The sequence below is a fragment of the Pantherophis guttatus genome, chromosome 9 (assembly GCF_059756535.1).
Source record: "Pantherophis guttatus breed Tessera chromosome 9, ASM5975653v1, whole genome shotgun sequence".
NCBI classification, from domain to species: Eukaryota; Metazoa; Chordata; class Lepidosauria; order Squamata; family Colubridae; genus Pantherophis; species Pantherophis guttatus.
The window spans coordinates 31,204,542-31,222,533 of NC_142071.1; the positions used below are offsets into that span (position 1 = coordinate 31,204,542).

General features: G+C 48.2%; 2 protein-coding genes across 3 annotated transcripts in view; one reads left to right on the plus strand and one right to left on the minus strand.

The window, feature by feature from the left end:
• On the plus strand, positions 1-2,106 carry CLDN25 (claudin 25). The gene has a single exon (XM_034425239.3). The coding sequence runs from the start codon at positions 286-288 to the stop codon at positions 952-954; it is 669 nt and encodes a 222-aa protein (XP_034281130.1). The 5' UTR covers positions 1-285; the 3' UTR covers positions 955-2,106.
• The window catches only part of USP28 (ubiquitin specific peptidase 28), a 28,555-nt gene continuing 12,517 nt past the window's right edge, over positions 1,955-17,992 (minus strand). Inside the window, exons 11-26 of one of the 2 annotated variants that reach the window (XM_060695019.2) lie at positions 17,860-17,987; positions 17,634-17,729; positions 16,703-16,864; positions 16,231-16,349; positions 15,586-15,656; positions 14,297-14,525; positions 12,939-13,130; positions 12,291-12,430; positions 11,950-12,135; positions 10,909-11,004; positions 8,907-9,085; positions 8,535-8,613; positions 8,129-8,208; positions 6,725-6,848; positions 4,794-4,989; positions 1,955-3,232 (exon numbers count right to left, since the gene is read on the minus strand). In XM_060695019.2, coding sequence (XP_060551002.2) covers positions 3,057-3,232; positions 4,794-4,989; positions 6,725-6,848; positions 8,129-8,208; positions 8,535-8,613; positions 8,907-9,085; positions 10,909-11,004; positions 11,950-12,135; positions 12,291-12,430; positions 12,939-13,130; positions 14,297-14,525; positions 15,586-15,656; positions 16,231-16,349; positions 16,703-16,864; positions 17,634-17,729; positions 17,860-17,987 — 2,253 coding nt within the window. In that variant the 3' untranslated portion in view covers positions 1,955-3,056. The remainder of the gene's footprint in view (positions 3,233-4,793; positions 4,990-6,724; positions 6,849-8,128; positions 8,209-8,534; positions 8,614-8,906; positions 9,086-10,908; positions 11,005-11,949; positions 12,136-12,290; positions 12,431-12,938; positions 13,131-14,296; positions 14,526-15,585; positions 15,657-16,230; positions 16,350-16,702; positions 16,865-17,633; positions 17,730-17,859; positions 17,988-17,992) is intronic. The other variant, XM_060695020.2, reaches the window with a different exon arrangement.

Here is a 17,992-nt window from a genome sequence, read left to right on the forward strand (position 1 = left end):
GGGTTCTCTTTTTGCTTTTTTATTTTTTTTAAAGGAAGAAATAAGGCCAACCAGGTATGAAAAAAGACTTGTGGCCACACCCAAGAATTAATGCTATCAGAATCAGTTTCTCCACCTATACTGTTAAGAAAGAAAAGAACTGGCACCACATCAGATCTATTCTGTCCTTGCAGCCAATTATAGCAGGTTCCTGACAGCATAAAATGCTGCAGGAACGTTTTCATCCACGCTTTGGACAAAAAGCTCAAAGGTCATCTTAAGAAGAGGCCATCCAACTCTCCAGGTATGGATTGGCACCAGAGCACCACCGTTCAGCTGAGTGGCCTGCTCGTCTCCCTCTTCGGTTGGCTCCTGTCGTGCGTGACGACTTACGTGCCTCTCTGGAAGAGCCTCAACTTGGAACTCAACGACCTCGAAATCTGGAATATGGGCCTTTGGCAGACCTGTGTCAGTCAAGCGGTCTTGCAGTGTGAAAACTACGCTTCCCTCCTGGCCCTGCCTTTGGAGATCAAGATCTCCAGGGTTCTGATGGTGACTTCCAACGGACTGGGCTTCCTGGCATTCTCCTTGGCTCTTTTGGGATCGAACTGCCTGAAGACCAGCGACTCAAGGCAGAAGAGACCCTTGGGGATCACAGGCGGCGTTCTCTTCTGCATTTCTGGAATGACAACTCTTGTTCCCATCTCCTGGGTTGCCTACAACACGGTGCAAGACTTTTGGGATCAAACCATACCAGATGTCGTCCCGAGGTGGGAATTCGGCGACGCCCTTTTCCTGGGCTGGTTTGCTGCATTTTTCCTCCTGTTGGGTGGCTGCCTTGTCATCGGTGCTGCCTGTTTCCTAAAGACCCCCAAGGCATCTAAGAGGCCGGCAATCCACCACAAAGGGGAGGTAGCCACGCTCGCCATCCAGCATCCACCCTCTTCCCCTAAAATTGCAGACCTTGTCATCTGACGGCACTTTCCTGAGCTTCTGGATCCCGCCTGGAATGGGACGATGGTTCGACGCGTGGAACATTGAAGAGCTAGGGTTTAGGTTTCTGCAAAGGATGGCTTGGGAAATCACACTGACAAGGGGACAACCCGGCATCGTGTTGTGTTGTGTTGTGTAGCTTGTTCTCCCTAAGTGCAAATTAGAAATGTATTATTGAGTATGTGCTGTTCCAGGGTCCGTGGGCCTGTATCTACTCTTATGCAGGAGACAATGCTTTCTCTCCTCCCTGCCCCCACCTTTAATCTTTTGGAGAAGCATGACGTAAGAAACACCCCGGTTTAATGATGGAAGGAATGTCAGTCGAGGATAGAATGTCTGCAAAAATAAAGGTCCATTCAACAAGCATTGTTAGGCTTTAAAAAGCAATTAAGCGCTTACAAGAAATTGGAACTCTCTTACTTGGCATAAGAGAAGATCAGCAATCTTGGGCAGAGACTTTGGGCTACTCGGATAATAGTTTCAGAAGGGGGCAGAAGAAAGCAATCCGCAAGCCAAGGCACTAGGGTGAGCTTCCACGGATGAATTCAGGAGCAAGCCTTGTTTTGTTCAGCCAACTCTCCTTTCGAATAGTCTTAGCATCTGAAGCCTCCTTAAGGCAACCTCTCGTCGACAGGGGACTCAGCAGCTGGATTGTTGTGCCACCCTTTTTTGATAGAAAGGTCACGTAGGAAGAGTTTCCAACTTCAAAACAGTTCTAGAGTCAACCTTCTGCAATCGGAGGCATGCGCTGGCAGGCCGCCAACCTCTTTGGGGATCACAGCCAGAGGTGATGGAGCAATTTATTTATTCCCCGAATCTAAGGAAATTAAAGGGGTTGTTGGTTTTTGTGTGTGTGAAATAACTGTCACGGGCGGCATTGCCTTGAGGCTTCAGAATTACTGCTGAAAATTAGAAGCAGTAATTTTCTTCTAATTTTACCAAGTCTGCCGTTTTCAGGGATAGAAACAAAATCACAAATATCTTTAAGTAGGGTAATATTTATTGCACTTTGAAACCAGAAATCTCATCAGATTTGTATTTCCCATCTCAATTTGTTAGCATTCTAATAAAAAACAGATTGCTTTAAAAGATCTTGAGGAAAAAAATATAACCATTAAAAGTGTGACTTATGCAGCTTGGTTTTGTCCTGACTTCAGTGCATACTTTGCCAATACTACCCTGGTAATTAAACTTCGGTGATTTGACGTTCAAAAAATTATTTGGGGGAAGGTTCAAGGAAGCGGCTTCCAATCTCGGCCTTCTGCTGGTTCTGCAGTTGTGTCCTCCTCTTCCTCCTCCCCTGGCACAAATGCCAGTGCTTAAACCAGCAGCCAGGGCAACAGCTGCATGCCAAGTGGCTCACCCGTAAGAATGGCTGCCTAAGAGAGCAGAGGGACTGCTAACACGTGCATTGACTCACTGCAAGAAAACCTTGTTAACAATTAAGGTTCCTTCACCCAGATCTATCCTGTGTGTTATTTAACACCCTGCCGATGGCTTGACTTATGCCCGAACTTGCTGTACTTGAAGGTCAGCAAGGATCAAGTGCCCCTTGCCAGTTATTTTCCATGCAGTCCTCCTCCCAATTAATTGCACCATTCATGGAGCCCAGCGGTGCCATATTAACATACTGGGGGATCAACATGTGTGGCAGGTGCCTTTAAAAAGTTCACGGGGTCCACACAGAATGCGCTCAAGAAGCCCCTGAAACCACTGGCCCGATCATGTGCCAACTTGGCAAAATGGAATTGTCTATATACAACGCTTAGTGTAAAAGGGCAGATTTCTCCTAAAAACTCTCCCCACAAGCTCCTTGCAGGAACTACAGTCAATAATTAACAAGTGGGTCTTCCAAAATCCATGCCTGCATGCAACTAGGGCATGTCCGAGACCCCCACCCCTGCCACCTCTTTCCTAGACATGCACAGCTGTTCGGGCGGAAGGAGGAGTCTTTCAGCGCAGCCCCCCTGTCCCTCGAGGATCCATCCTTCCCCAGAGTCGTCTGGCAACCGGATTCCGCTCCTGGGGTGGGGGGTGGGGGCTCAGGGGGCCTGCGGGGCTTGAGCCGAGAGAGCTGGCCGCTCTTATTTCACGGCCACCGCTGAGGCCCTGTGAATGGACTCCATCACAGCTGCGAATCGGCTGCAGAGGTCGTAGGGTGAGTTGGGGCGGATCTTGGGGGGCTCTTTGAGAACCACCCCTTCCGGGGAACAATCCAGCAGGCGGGGCAGGAACTCGCCCAGCTTCATCTGCAACTTCTCTGCAGGAGAAGAAAGAGAAGGTTAAGGACCACGGGCAAGCTTGGCCCCTTCAAAGCAGCTCCTCAGTAGCTCCACGTAAGATGGAGGAGACATCTCAGGTCTGTCAGGAGAGGGACGGTATGCTGCCAAAGAACTTCTGCCAAAGAGCTTCCCCCCAGAGCAGTGTTTCTCAACCTTGGTAGCTTGAAGTCCATCCATCTTCAAGCTTCCAAGGTTGAGAAACACTGCCCTAGAGGAACCTGGAAGGAGGTCAGCCCCATCCCTGCCAGCAACCTCGGAGAACCCCTGGGGAGCTTGTGAGGTGACCGTTTTGCCTTTGGGTGGTTGTTATTCTCTCACAATCTTGGCTTTCTTTATGATTAATTGTTTTAAGGGTTGTCGTATTGTTTTAGCGGTGGCGGTTGTATGTTACCCAGAGTTGTGTTCGGGGTGTTGGGCAGCTACATAAATTTCTACATAAATAAATAAATAAATAAAAAAAATACAGCAGCTTAATTAATCCAGATGACCTTATTTTCTTTAGCTCTTTTTTTTTTTTTTTTGTTCCCAAGAATGAGCCTTTCCCTCGGGCAGAACCACCTGCCTCCCAGAAATCTGGGATTTCTTCTCTCAGGCTTCTCTGAGGAAACTGGATGGGCTGCTGAGCTTTTGATGGCTCTGGATCTCCAGGGTCAGCCTGCTGCCACGAAAATGGAGTAACCGGGAGTCTCCTGAATGCACAGAGGTTGCGCCTTAACCACTTCAGGCCACAGAGAATGCTTTGCTGCAACTCCTCCCCAAGAAGCAAGCTCAGGCATGCCCCCTCCCTCAACGGAGGAAGGCGTTGAAACTTGCTTGCACTGGAGTAACCATCAGTTGACAAGCTTCTCCTCTTAAAGTCACAGAGAACTCCAGGTCCAGAGTGATTTGAATCTATTATCCAGGACTATCAACCACACAGGATATATAACCTGGTCCTTCAGAGGGAAATTCAATCTTCCATCATCTTCCGAGCGTTGGTAGAGCTAGCAGAGAGGGCCAAATGAGCTGCCTTTATCAAAGAAAATACATCCCCGTTTTATGGCTGCTTGGAAACTGCTTCTAGATGTTGTGCTTGAGACAGGGGGGAAAAAAAATGAAACCCTGATTTGCTGATAAGTTTGTTGCGATAGAAACGGCTGGTGTATTCCAAGCGTGCAAAACTAAAAAAACCGAAGCTGAAATGTTATTTTACCTTCATTCTACTGAGCTGAAAAGAATTGGAGTAACATGCTTTTCTTTCTGTTGTTTCCTATTTACACTTTGCACTCTCCTCGCCCCCCCCCCTTCCCCATTGTCCTACTATCATTATTTTTACTTCCATTTTGATAACTTTGATAAAATTCTGTATACACTAAAAAAAAAAAACAACCCACCACCCACCATTGCAATGTAGAGGAATGAGTGGAGAGACCAGCAGATAAAAGTTAAAGCTTCGTGAATATGCAGATGATTCCTTACAAGTACCAACAAACAGAATCCCGAGAGGCAACGAGAGCAGGCAGAAGGAAGTTGGTGTGGTGCCCAGGACACCTGTCTTACCACCCACGTCCTTTCCCAGGTAGGCACACCAGCGGTTCCTCATGACTTCGATGGCGTCCAGGTCGTCTCTGGAGACGTGGTTGCTCATGATCAGGTGCATGCAGGGGATGATGAGCTCGTTCAGGACGCTCACCCCTTCGTCCACTTCCTTCCCGTCGTTGCTTTCGAAGAGGGCGGCTGCAGCGTCGTTCAGCCTCTGGGGAAAAGCACCGGCGGGAGTCGGTTGGTGAGGAACTCGAGAGAGGCCCGTCCCAGCATTCAGACGGGGCGTTTTATTAAAATAATATTTATTAAATTTCCAAAGTTTAAAATACACAGTACAAAACGAAACACAATACACAAAAAAAGCAAGAAAACACACACACACACACACACACACACACACAAAACAAAAAATATAAACAACCAGAAATAAACATATCAAAATTTCAATACTAAGAACAACTTTTCTGCATCGGTATCTCTGACCTATTTAGCCTCTTTACACAAATTCTGCTTCTAAATATCTCTATCTTAAACTTACATCTTTATTTAAATTATCTTGATTTCTATTTACAATTTGATCTCATAACAAAAACATCCCTTAAGTTTTATGTTTACTCTCCAGCCAGGAATACCATTTATTCCATATTAAATAGTACTCGGTGTCCTCCCTCTCCTTCATTTCCCTAGATAATCTGTCCATCTCTGCACATTCGTATATTTTTTTTTTATTATGATTTGATCTGGAAGGGTGTCTGGTTGTTTCCAGTTTTGTGCTATCACAATTCTACTTGCCGTTAGTATGTGAAATATGATATATTGTATACTTTTCTGCATTTTCCCTTCCAGAATATCCAGGAGAAACAACTCTGGCTTTCTTTCTATCTTCTGCCCTGTTATTTCATCCAGCCATTTTTTAATCTTGCCCCAAGATTTCCTAATCTTAGGACAGGTCCACCACATGTGGTAGAATGTCCCTTGTTTGTGTCCACACCTCCAACAATTCGGACGGGACGTTTTAAAATAACCGAGCCTGGGTCTTTGGCCCAGCTATTTCTATAAAGCAGTATTTCTCGAGCTCGGCCACTTGAAGACGGCTGGACTTCAACTCCCAGAATTCCCCAGCCAGCCATGCCTCTGAAGGCCTGGAAGGCTGAGAAACACAGTACAGTTAGTGCCGCGTTTGTCAAGAGGGCTGGGGGATTCTGGGAGTTGAAGTCCAGCCATCAAGAGAACCGGTTACGCGCAGAATCTGTTGGGGAGGGCTAAAAAATAAAAAAGGAAATAGCCAAAAGAATGGCCCCCAAAGTTAAACTGGTGTTAAAATTCTAAATTTTCAATAACTTCTAAATTAAGAGCGGCAGGCTGGGAGGATAACCATTGGCAGGCACTTGATGTGAATTTTTTTAAAAATACAGGTAGTCCTCAATTTACCACAATTTATGTTGCTAAGTGAGAAATTTGTCAAGTGCGTTTTGTCCCATTTTACGACTTTCCTCGCCACCTCTGTTAAGTGAATCATTGCAGTTCTTAAATTAGTTAACAGGCTAGTGAAGTGAATCTGGTTTCCCCACTGACTGACTGACAGACTTTGCTTGTCAGGAGGTCGCAAGAGGGGATCACGTGACACCCCCCCCACCCCCGGGACACGGCAACCGTCATAAATGTGAGTCAGCTGTCAAGTATCCGACTGTAAGTCACGTGACCATGGGGGGGGATGCAGCAACGGTCGTAAGTGTGAAAAGTGGTCGTAAGTCCCATTTTTCAGTGCCGTTGTAACTTCAAACGGTCAGTAAATGGAAGTGTTGTAAGTCGAGGACTACCGGAGCATTCATCGATATCCCATTTTCAACATATGACAGCGAGAGGAATGATGTGAAAACTCTGGCCCCGCCCACCCACCCGCTTGAAGGAGTGGGAAGAAGGGGAAGGGTCCTGTGAATACCCACCAAGAGGCACTTCCTTCTGTAAAGAGCGATCAGAGAGGAGTCCGCACCCCGGCTGGTTCCTTTGGCCTGCAGGACGGTGTTGGTCTCGTAAGCGTACACCAGGTAGGTCAGGGCCTCGCAGTATCTTTAAGAGGGCAAGAAAAGAGTGTGTGTGTGTGTGTGTGTGTGTGTGTGTGTGTGTGTGTGTGTGTGTCTCATATCATCCAGTCATTGTGATGGACGGATACACACACATCCAGTCTCGGGTGGCTCACAACTGCTCCACCTTCAGGCCATTCTTTTTTATTTGATTTATTCTAGAGCAGTGTTTCTCAACCTTGGTAGCTTGAAGATGGGTGGACTTCAACTCCCAGAATCCCACAGCCAGCAGCGCTGGCTGGGGGATTCTGGGAGTTGAAGTCCACCCATCTTCAAGCTTCCAAGGTTGAGAAACACTGGTTTAGCCCATCACGAACCTTCAAGGCTCATAAAGTAAAATCTCTCTCTGCCAAAGAGAAATATTCAACCCAATATATAGGGAGTCCCCAACTTATGACCACAACTGAGCTCAATTGGGGGATTTTGGGAGTTGAAGTCCACCCATCTTCAAGCTTCCAAGGTTGAGAAACACTGTTTTAGAGGCAAAAGGCTTCATCAAGTTTAACTGAAGTCAAGATGTTTTAGAATTGCCTCCTGTACTTAAAATCGCCAGAAATATATCACTGTTTCGATCCGATGAGGAGTAAAGGTAAAAGTTCCCCTCGCACATACTAGTACATGCTAGTCGTTCCCGACTCTAGGGGGTGCTGCTCATCTCCATTTCAAAGCCGAAGAGCCAGCGCTGTCCGAAGAAGACGTCTCCGTGGTCACGTGGCCAGCATGACTCAACGCCAAAGGCGCACGGAACGCTCTTACCTTCCCACCAAAGGTGGTCCCTATTTTTCTACTTGCATTTTTTACCTGCTTTTGAACTGCTAGGTTGGCAGAAGCTGGGACAAGTCACGGGAGCTCACCCCGTTACGCGGCAGCACTAGGGATTCAAACCGCTGAACTGCCGACCTTTCGATCGACAAGCTCAGTGTCCTTCACAAGAGCAAGAGGAATTTGAACAACCTGCTTCCGTTCCCCCCCGTGAGAACGCTCAGGGTGTTTTGAGTCGCGCATATTTGGCTTTCTGGACAAAACAGAACTTTTATTATTGCTTATTAAAATCGAGTCGTTTCTCCTCGGATTGTACAAAATTGTATAATGATTCGGCTAAGTGCACAAAAGGGAGGCAGAGTGGCCCAAACCCAATATTGCCCATTTGTAGATGACTCAAGATATGTCGGGACACATTCACCACGCTCTGTCTGTCGAAACATCAACTCAACAGGCCTGAAGCCTTCAGCAATTCCTTCCTAAAATCTCCGCGGATGAACTTACTGGTTTTTCTGATAGAGCTCCAACCCCGTCAAGAGATAAACGGACACCTTGCGGAACAAGCTGTAGTCTTCGTGCCATTTCTGTCCAGAAACAGAAAATACAAGTTTGGTCGTTGTAATGTTTGACTCCCCACTCCCTCCTTCCATGTTGGCGCTTCTGCCCTGCTGTGGCTTGCTTGAAACCCCAGGTGGCCTCCGGCATCCCCGAGTCATGCCAAGAAAGAGAAGAGGTAAATGATTCGATTTAGATGCGTACTGTGGCTAAAGGTAAGCTAACGGATATGCGTAACGAGCACCCCAAAGTGTTATTTCAACAGAGCAGGCTGTGACCAGAGAATCAGGAGCTGGTCTGCTTTTCGCCAAAGCTGTGTGTCTGTGTGTGTGTTTTGAAAGTCAGGACTCCGTACCTTGTACTCTTCCATGTCTACCTCATCTGGGCCAATTCCTTTCAGCTTTTCTCGGGCCACCTTCATAATGCTAATGGACCTGTTTCCCAGAACAGAGAGAAGGAACACTGTGAATGCAGCTGGAGTGGCATCTAGACAGACATTTTCAATTTAATTTGCTTCCATCAAAACTGAGGGCCAGTGCTTTCCCAGTAACTCCCACAATACCTGGAACCCAAAGATGATTCCTTTAGGTCTCTCAGGCGTGCCCTAACCCGAATGAAACATCTGCAAGCAAACCACCAAGTGCCGAGAGCATCAAGGACGCCACAGAGTTCAACCGTGAGCTACAAACTGTCTCCTCGCATCCCTCTCTACCTTCTTTGAACCAACCTTTCATCGTAGCTGAGGTTTTTGTCCGCAAACTGCTCCAGTAGGGTCCGTTCCACCACCTGCTTGGGGGCATCGTTCTGCAGCAAGTAAACTAAGACGTGTTGAAGGCGGGGGTCATTCTGGGGTGTTGGGGTCTCTCTCGACAAGGAGTACAGTCTGGAATATTCTTCATGGAATGCCTGGGGAAGTCGGTGGTTGAAACGGTTATCATTCTAGCTTGTTATGAATCCATCGTGCAGATTCTCCCCTTGTTTTGCAGCTGATTCAAAGGGGAGGGAGATTTCTTTGTCCCTGACAGGCTAAGACTCTACAGCAGGGGTGTCAAACACAAGGCCCGCGGGCCAGATCCGGCTCACAATTTAATAGTTTATTGTCATTGTATGTATATACACAGTACACCCATACAACGAAATTCACTTAACACCCAGAGACCAAGCCCAAGACACATAACAATCCCCAGACACCCCTCACCCACCCACCACAAATTCCCCACCCCTAAAGCCACCCAAGCATCCACACAGCAGACCAAGTAATGCTGTCCAACAGCTGACTGATGGGTTTTTTTTGTTTTTTTTTGTTTTTTAATTTGATTTATATGCCGCCCTTCTCCGAAGACTCAGGGCGGCTTACAATGTGCTCAGCAATAGCCTTCATCCTTTTGTATATTTATACAAAGTCAGCTTATTGCCCCCACAAACTGGGTCCTCATTTCACCTACCTTAGAAAGGATGGAAGGCTGAGTCAACCTTGAGCCTTGGCGAGATTCGAACTCTGCAGTAATTGCAGGCAGCTGGTCTTAAGCAGCTTAATAACAGGGTGCCTTAAACCCCTGTACTACCAAGGCTCTTGGTAGGCTTGGTGGCCCTTTAGTTCATTGTTGAGTGCAATTACAGCTCTGGGATAAAATCTATTCAGAAGACGTGTGGTCCGAGTTTTAATTGTTCTGTATCTTCTGCCAGAAGGCAACAGTCTGAACACAATGTGGTTGGATTGGCCCATGGAGCCATCCTGGAAAATGTAAGAGGCCAACTCGCGTTGCTTCGGCCCCGTCTACCCAGTGCGAAGAGGAAACATGCCAGCAATTTGGGGAGTGGCGTCAAGCTGGCCGTGCCCGCCCAGTCGCCCCCCCCCCTCCCCCAGGTCAACCACAGCCCTGATGCGGCCCTCAATGAAATTGAGTTTGACACCCCTGCTCTACAGGAACCTGCTGGATGTGCCAGAGACAGCAAGATAGTAGAATGAACAAATGTCCTCAATATTAATCCAGTCCAGTCATAAAGTGATTACTGCTTAAGATTGTCTACAATAGCTCTTTTTATCTCACTGTTTATTTTTGGGCGTTTTCCTATTTTATTGCTCTTCCGTGCTGATCAGAGAAGGCTGCTTGTACAGCATAGATGGATTCTAAGTGTCTAGAATTCCTACAATTGTAAAACACAAGGGCCACTTCAGGCGCTAAGGGACACCTTAAGGTGTATGTGATCTGGGACAAAGGAATAAAGAATACATGAAATTTATCTTGAAAGTTTTTTTTTTTTTTCCCTAGCTGTGGAAAGGATTTCCACAAAGGAGTTGGATAGCTCCCGCTTTCTGCTTTGAATCAAGAAGACTTCCAGATTTCTGGCATTTCAGTTGGGAGGATGAACCTTTCCTACTTAGAATTTTGTATAAATATGAAATGGGCTCAGATACCAAACAGATACACTACATTAGCAGGCGGAGCAAGTAATCCCCTCTGGAGGGAAGTCCCCCTCTTCTGTCTTGGATCCGTGTTATTGGTCTAAAACTCTCTCCCTAAAGGACGGGTCAGGTGAGACAAAAGTACCACTCCTGCAGAATCTGGCATCCAGCTGGGCACCTGGCCACCACCTGCTCCTGCCTACCCTCCCATTCCAAGACAGCAAAAAGGAAAGAAGGAGACAGGCCCCCGACCCAGAGAAGAGGCCTCATCCCTTGTGGACAGAGAAAAACAAGACACGTGCTCTTAGGTGTAAAGTACTACCTTGACTAGCCCTGCTTCAGACCCATCGCGATCAAAGGTCTGGCGAGCTTTAGCAATGGCCAGGATCACCCCTTGCATGGCGGGGCTTAGCATCACCTGCCACAGAGAAGAGGAAAGAGGAAAGAGAGAGAGAGAGAGAGAGACAGGAGTGGGGGAAAGGCTGGATTGAAACAAGGATATTGTTTGGGTGGGTCCCCCATTTCCAGATTCTTAGAAAGTAACTGACAGAAGAGACTCTATAGCTCAGGGTTGAAATGAGGGGTCCTTGGTGCTCTCTGAGCTTGGTTGTGATCTTGCAGACATTTCATGACCCAACTAGGAAACATCATCAGTGCTACAGGGAGTGGGGATTGGACTGATATTACCTAGTTGGGTCATGAAATGTCTGCAAGAAGACAACCACGTTCAGAGAGCACCATGGACCACACGGATAACCAACAGCGATAAATAAGGAGCCACATAGCCTCTCCATACAGCACAACCACATTGTCAACCCTGAAGGGAATCTGGCCGAGGTCCTCTCGGAGGCTTCAGGGTTGCCACGAAGCTGAAGGAGGGGCAGGGAAATAGCTATCCAGTTTTCCTGTGGGAACCAAGGACACTCCGACAGGTGGCTGGCCAGGGGAGGAGCGAAGTCACCAAGCAACCGGCCAGCACCTTGATTGGACAGCGTGACCAGAGACTTGGGGGAGAGGGGAAACTTTTACATTTTAATCAGGTGAAAGCCGCGGGAACCTTCAGAGTCGGCTTTCGCCAGTTGTGCCAATATGATGTATCCCATCAATTGTCCTTTGAGGAATCTGCCTGCCTTGAGAGGTTTTGCTTTCTAGGGGTGCATCACTTGGAGCACTGACACACATTTTCCAGGCTGTGCTGCCTGTTTGTGTGTTAGTTGTGTGTTGATAACCAACCACCGATAAAGCCCCACAGGAAAGGAGAGGACATTTCGAAGTGCGGCTGGGGTTTTCCCGCTTTGAGAAGCAGGCCATCGAGAGCAGAACGGGCATTGTTGACTAGTCCCTCTCCTCCCAGAGACGGTACCTCCTCGTTATAGCCATCCGCATCCGATCTAACTAGGATCTTCCCCACACTGGGAATCTCCACTTCCGAGACTTGAGAGCTGGGCGGGGCAGAAGGCTCCCTCCGCTCCGCTTCCGGGGGCTCTTCTGCCTGCGGCGTGGGGTCGGCTTCCTCTGAGGGGTCCTTCTCTGCATCTGCCTCCTTGGGCTGTGGCAGCACCGAGGGGAGGAGGAGAGGGAGGAGGAGGAGGAGGAGGAGAAGGGAGTGAGAGGAAGGCAAGAGGCGCAAGCAAGAGAGGCCCAAGGAGGGCAAGAGGCTCAGCAGGACAGGTGGAAGGAGGGAACGCCAACGATGAGCCTCACCTGGTCAAGAGCAGCCGGGATGCCATCCTTCTCGTAGACGTCGGCTGCCTTGGCGATGGCTTGGGCAGTCTGCTCCTTGGCCATCACGGCGTGCTCGGAGGAGAGCGAATGCGGCCCACACTCGCGGGGGAAGGAGCGTTCTAGAAGGAGAAAGGAAATTCCAGAGGAATTTTCCATGGTTTACGCTTTCCCAAAGGTATTACAGGGAGCTGTTGAGGTCGAGGTTGGCAGGACCCAAATCTGCAGCTAAAGGATGCTGGGACTGCTAAAGGCTGAAGGGGGTAGTCTCCAGAAGACGGCCAGGGGGGAAAAAAAGGAGCTACTAAACAGCACCCACATTTAGCCTAGGGAAGATTCAGGAAAAAATCAGAGAGAAAAATCTAACTTTGGGAGCCTGCCCCAGCTAGCACCCACTACAAGGATCATTGCAGCTGGGGAATTCTGGGAGTTGAAGTCCGCCAGGCTTAAAGTTGCCAAGGTTGGAGACCCCTGCTCTAGGGCATTTGAAGGGACCGCAACAGAGAACCCAAAACAGATGGAACGGGCCCATCAATGTGTTTCTCTAAGCCTGGTCAAAGCTCTCTACTCTTCCACTCCCTGTTTGCTGGTATCAGACAGCGAAGGAAGATCGCCTTCCCCTTTCCTCACCTTGACTTGAGTCGGAAGACAAGCTCTGGGACTCCAGAGGTTCAGAGGATTGCTCCATCTGGGCCATTTTGCAGGACTGCTCTTCCAGCTCGGCCATCTCCTGTTCTACCCTCCAGTTGTCTTCTTCGATGTAGCGTTGAAGTTCCAGAGGCAGCACTTCTACTTCTCTCTCCGGTTGTCCATCGTCATAAGCTGCCAAAGGAAGATGAACAGAGGGTCTGAACACCTCTTGGACAACAAAAGCAAGGGAGGCGGTGAAGGTTGTTAGCTGCCATTTTCCTCTTATTAGGATGCTGTGGCCGCAAGTTGCTACTGGCTGTCAGGATGGTTATATGGTGTCTCCAGCATCGAAGACCAGGAGGGATGTGTGGTGCTGTGTGTGCACGTACAGGGCCAAAAAGATGAAGAGTACAAAGACTCCCATCTCTTTCCTGCCTTTGAGACCCAATAATTGAGGAACTTTATGTATATTTGTGCCTTCATGTCAGCCTTGGCTCCTGGCAATTGTATAGACCCGTGATGGTGGACTTATGGCACGCGTGCCACAGGTAGCACATGGAGCCGTAACTGTGGACACGCGAGCATTGCCCTAGTTCAGCTCCAGCACGCAGGTGCACACCAGCCAGCTGATTTTCGGGCCTTCCAAGCCCACCAGAAGTCAGAAAACAGGCTGTTACTGGCCTACGGAGGGCCTGGGGAGGGGGGAGGCCATTTTCACCTTCCCCAGGCTTCTAGAAAGCCTCTGGAGCCTGGGGAGGGCGAAAAACGGGCCTTCCGGTCCTACCAGAAGTTGGGAAATGGGCCGTTTCCGGCCTCCAGAGGACCTTGGGTGGAGGGGAGGCCGTTTTTGCCCTCCCCAGGCTCCAAGAAATCATCTGGAGCCTAGGGAGGGCGAAAAACGGGCCTACTGGGCCCACTGTGCCATCCCGTGCGGGGGGGGGGCATTGAATTATGGGTGTGGGCACTCGTGCGACCCCCGCTTTTGGCAGACAATGGCAAAAAGGTTAGCCATCACTGATATAGACAGATTCATCGAGTTTTCAGATGGGGTTTGCCCTTCCCGTCTTCAGCTGACCCCAGACTGCTGACCGATTCCTAAATTTATTCCTCTTGGAACTAACCTGCTTCTACCCCCAAATATATCAAACCAGGATGGCGAGAGAGATTCTCCTTAACCTCCACTCATTTCAAGTAATGCATCTCCCCACAAAGGCAGAAGGTATAAAAGAAGAGACCATGGTCCACTCTCAACCGAAGGACAAGAAATCTCTTCTTAAGCAGCCCTTCTCAACATATCCAGAGGCCTCCGGCCCCCGAGAAGGAAGAGGCCTCGCCAAGAACCGAGTTCAGATCCTCACCTGCTGCGAAGTGTGGTAGCTTTTTACTAACATAAATGAGGCAATAGGCGCTAGCATTTTTCAAGCCGCCAAACGAATCCCTTTCGAGTTCCTCCCAGGAGGATTCAGCCACGGCGATGTCGTTGTATTTAAGCCACGTCTTCTGAGGCAGGCTGTAGATGTAGGCCCAGTAATGGCCAGCGTTGGCCTGGCCTTCGTGGACCAACACAGCATGCAAGTGATAAGGGACCTGGAAAACACACACACACACACAAACGCAGACGCCATCGGTTCTCGGGTTTATTTTTAGAGAGGTGAAGTAACATGACCATGGGAAGATTCGATGAGGCAAATTCTCAGCTGTTGCGCCTGTAAGAACGATCCATTCATATAATCAAGGCTTAACACAGATTCCTTTCCAGGGGGGAACTTTCCATGTTGGTAAGCAGGGATGCAGAGACCATTTGTGACCAGACCAGTCAGGTCCAGAACCAGCCACCAAGGACACGCCCAACCGACTGACACTCAACGGAAGCCATTTGCCAGAGAGGACTCTAGCAACTAGCAAGGCCTTGACGGGTGATCCTGTTGGGGATGGAAGAGCTCAACGCTGTACAATTCAGGACACACCCAAGCTCCTGTTGGTTATCTACTAAACCAGGGGTCTCCAAACTTGGCAACTTTAAGACCTGTGGACTTCAATTTCCAGAATTCCTCAGCCTGACTGACTGAAGAATTCTGACAGTCTGACTGGCTGAGGAATTCTGGGCGGTGAAGTCCACAAGTCTTAAAGTTGCCAGGTTTGGAGGCCTCTGGAATAGAGGGAAAAGGCAGGAGCTCTCCAAACAAAAAACAGGATGTTCCAGCTCTTCCATTAAAACGCCCAGCCTCTGCAGACTCTTTGGAGAGACAGTGGGGAACCAATCAGGCCAGTTATGATACTCAGAAGTTCCACCTTGCATTTCAACGCGTGGCAAAAAACAGCAGGCAGGTACAAGTGCCTGTGCTTTAGCTATGATTGACATGAAACCGTTTTCAAAAGCAAGGTAAAATCATTGTTTGTAGGAGAATATAGTGTCTGAATTCCCAAGCATTCCCAAATTAAATCCTAGAAATTTAATTTGAGACCTCCAGGCTAATTTTATATGGAGCAACAAATTACCTTATCAGAAAAATGGAAAGTATTAACTGATTCAACCACGAATCCCTCCCTTTCTCTTATATGACAACAAGGTTTTATTCTGGGGGAACTGGTGCCAATACGAGGTCAGAAGCACTCACACAACCAGGAAGAAAGGCAGACACCCTACCTGGCAGAGTTGAGGGTCAGCATAGACATGATCCATGGACTCAGAAAGCATCAGCATGGAAGTCTTCAAGTCTGTCAATCAAAGCAAAAGACTAAACGAGTGAGCAACGGTTAAGTTTTCTTAAAGGAAAGGAAACATTTTTTACCAATCTCTAAAGATGCTTCCGGCCACGAGAGACTGATTGTGACTGATCACAGGTGTCCCTCAAAGTTGCATGTCAGGTCATTTTGTGGAAAGCAAGGGGAATGACCCGTTCTCCACCCTGGAGACAATGCTCATATTCAGGGAAAGGGTGGCCCTGAATGATGGCTGGATTTATGGAGGGGACCTGGATGATTCAAGAGTTTGAAGGTGTCCTCTTTGGCCCAACAAAATGTTGTCCTTCACCAAGGAAACTTCAGCCCTCGGCCCAACCAGGAAAACTGCAAAAATGCTCCGAGAGAGATGAGTTATGACTTCCTGATCACATCCCACAAACAGAAAGAAGGGGACTTAAACACTGTGAAAGATACATGGTATCGCCCCTCGCCACCTTCTCCAGTTCGGGGAAAGAACGGAATGGAAATCATCCCATGCGCAAATGGGAAAATCTCAGCTGCTAAACAGCAACTCTGGAGTGACATGTGAAATTATCTGGGCGCAGACCTTCTATATCTTGCTCGACTTCTTCCCTCCACTTCTGCAGGCAGGAAATGACCAGGCTCATCTCATCTGCGGAGACGGCCCGAGGAGGAACGGGCTCTTCTGACGTCTCCCCTGGGCACCTGGGTGGAGGGAAGGATGTGTTCAATCAGCGGATGGGAACTGGGGATCTTGGCCGGTGCTGCTAGCGCTCCTCAAAAGCCAGAGATGGCAATGGGACTTAAATCAGGAGGACTGCTTTAAAAAGGCAGCTGACCCAACATGCATTTTCCTTTTAGAGCAGTGTTTCTCAACCTTGGAAGCTTGAAGATGGGTGGACAGTTGAAGTCCACCCATCTTCAAGCTTCCAAGGTTGAGAAACACTGTTTTAGAGTTTCTAAACCGGCATCATTTCTAGGGGCCAAAATAATCAGATGTATCACCTGATTGCTTCAATCTGGATACAGCCATGATGGAAAGCATGGCCCAGGTTTACCTGCTTGGCTCGGGATGGGTTTCCGAGGGTTCTTTTTCGGCCTTAGTTTCTGCTGTTGTCAGAGTCGCTGCGCAGGACAGCTTGGTCCTTGCAAATTCAAGAACAGACTGCAGCATATCCGGCAAGGGGAAGCGGTCGGAGCCAGAGCCGTATCTCAGGTACCTGATTAGGAGGAAACCATCATCAGTCCCACTTCAAAATCATCGGTCTTCCCTAACTCGATTTAGCAAGGCCTTCCCTTTCCAGGGGATCAAGTAGCAACCGCACCTAGACTTACTGTATATATCGCTTCAAAGTGGCTTTACAGCCCTCTCTAAGTGCAGATTTACAGAGTCAGATTCTTGCCCCCAACAATCTGGGTCCTCATTTTACCCACCTCGGAAGGATGGAAGGCTGAGTCAACCTTGAGCCAGTCAGGATTGAATTCCTGGCAATATTGCATTCTAATTACTGTGCCACCATGGCTCAAAACTATCACATTCAGCGATAAAAAGTTTATTTTCCTTTACCCCTTGAACATGGGGCAAATATTAAACCATGGTTGACTACAGATATTTTTGGAGTACGAGTCCTATTTTCCTGTCCTGCTCCTGGACCTCTTCGAACAGATTCGTCAAATGTTACAAGGGACAGAAGCCTCTCCTTCCGGGGCTGCATTACAGAAGTAGAATAGAGAATGAGCTGGCAGGTTGGCTGTCATGTCTGAAGAAGCTCTCCGGAAAATCTGAAATAAAACTACACAGGTAGGGAGAAGCTTGTAAAAAGCTTCTTTTTCTTATTTCTTTCTTTTCATGACAAGGAAGTGAGTCCCTTTTGAGAGAAGGGCGGTATACAAATTCAATAAAGAAAGAAAGAAAGAGAGGCCAGCTGGTTGAGCTTCAGCTCAGGTATTCTGCAAGGGAAAATTCAGAGTTTGAGAAAGACTGCCTACTTTTCCAACTGCTGCTGTAGAGCCGTCATCTGGTCTTTCAGTTTTCCAATCTCTTCTCTTTTTGCTTGAATAATTTCCTTATTGCCATACATAAACCTAAAGGAAACATAGTTTTGACAGCTGCGTGCTCTCCCTTATCGCAACCCCACAATATCTTTTTTGCAGGTTTGGAAGTCTCAAGACATAAAGCTTCCCCTCCCCCTCCCCTCCCCCCCACCTTTCTTACCTATCCATGTAAATGACTGGCGGGAATTCTAGCTTGTTGTGAATCTTCTCCGGCTGCCCAAGGGATTGATTGAATTCAAAACGGGAAAGTTCAAAGGTCAGGACTGGGGGGAGTTTTGTAAACCAGCGCTGAA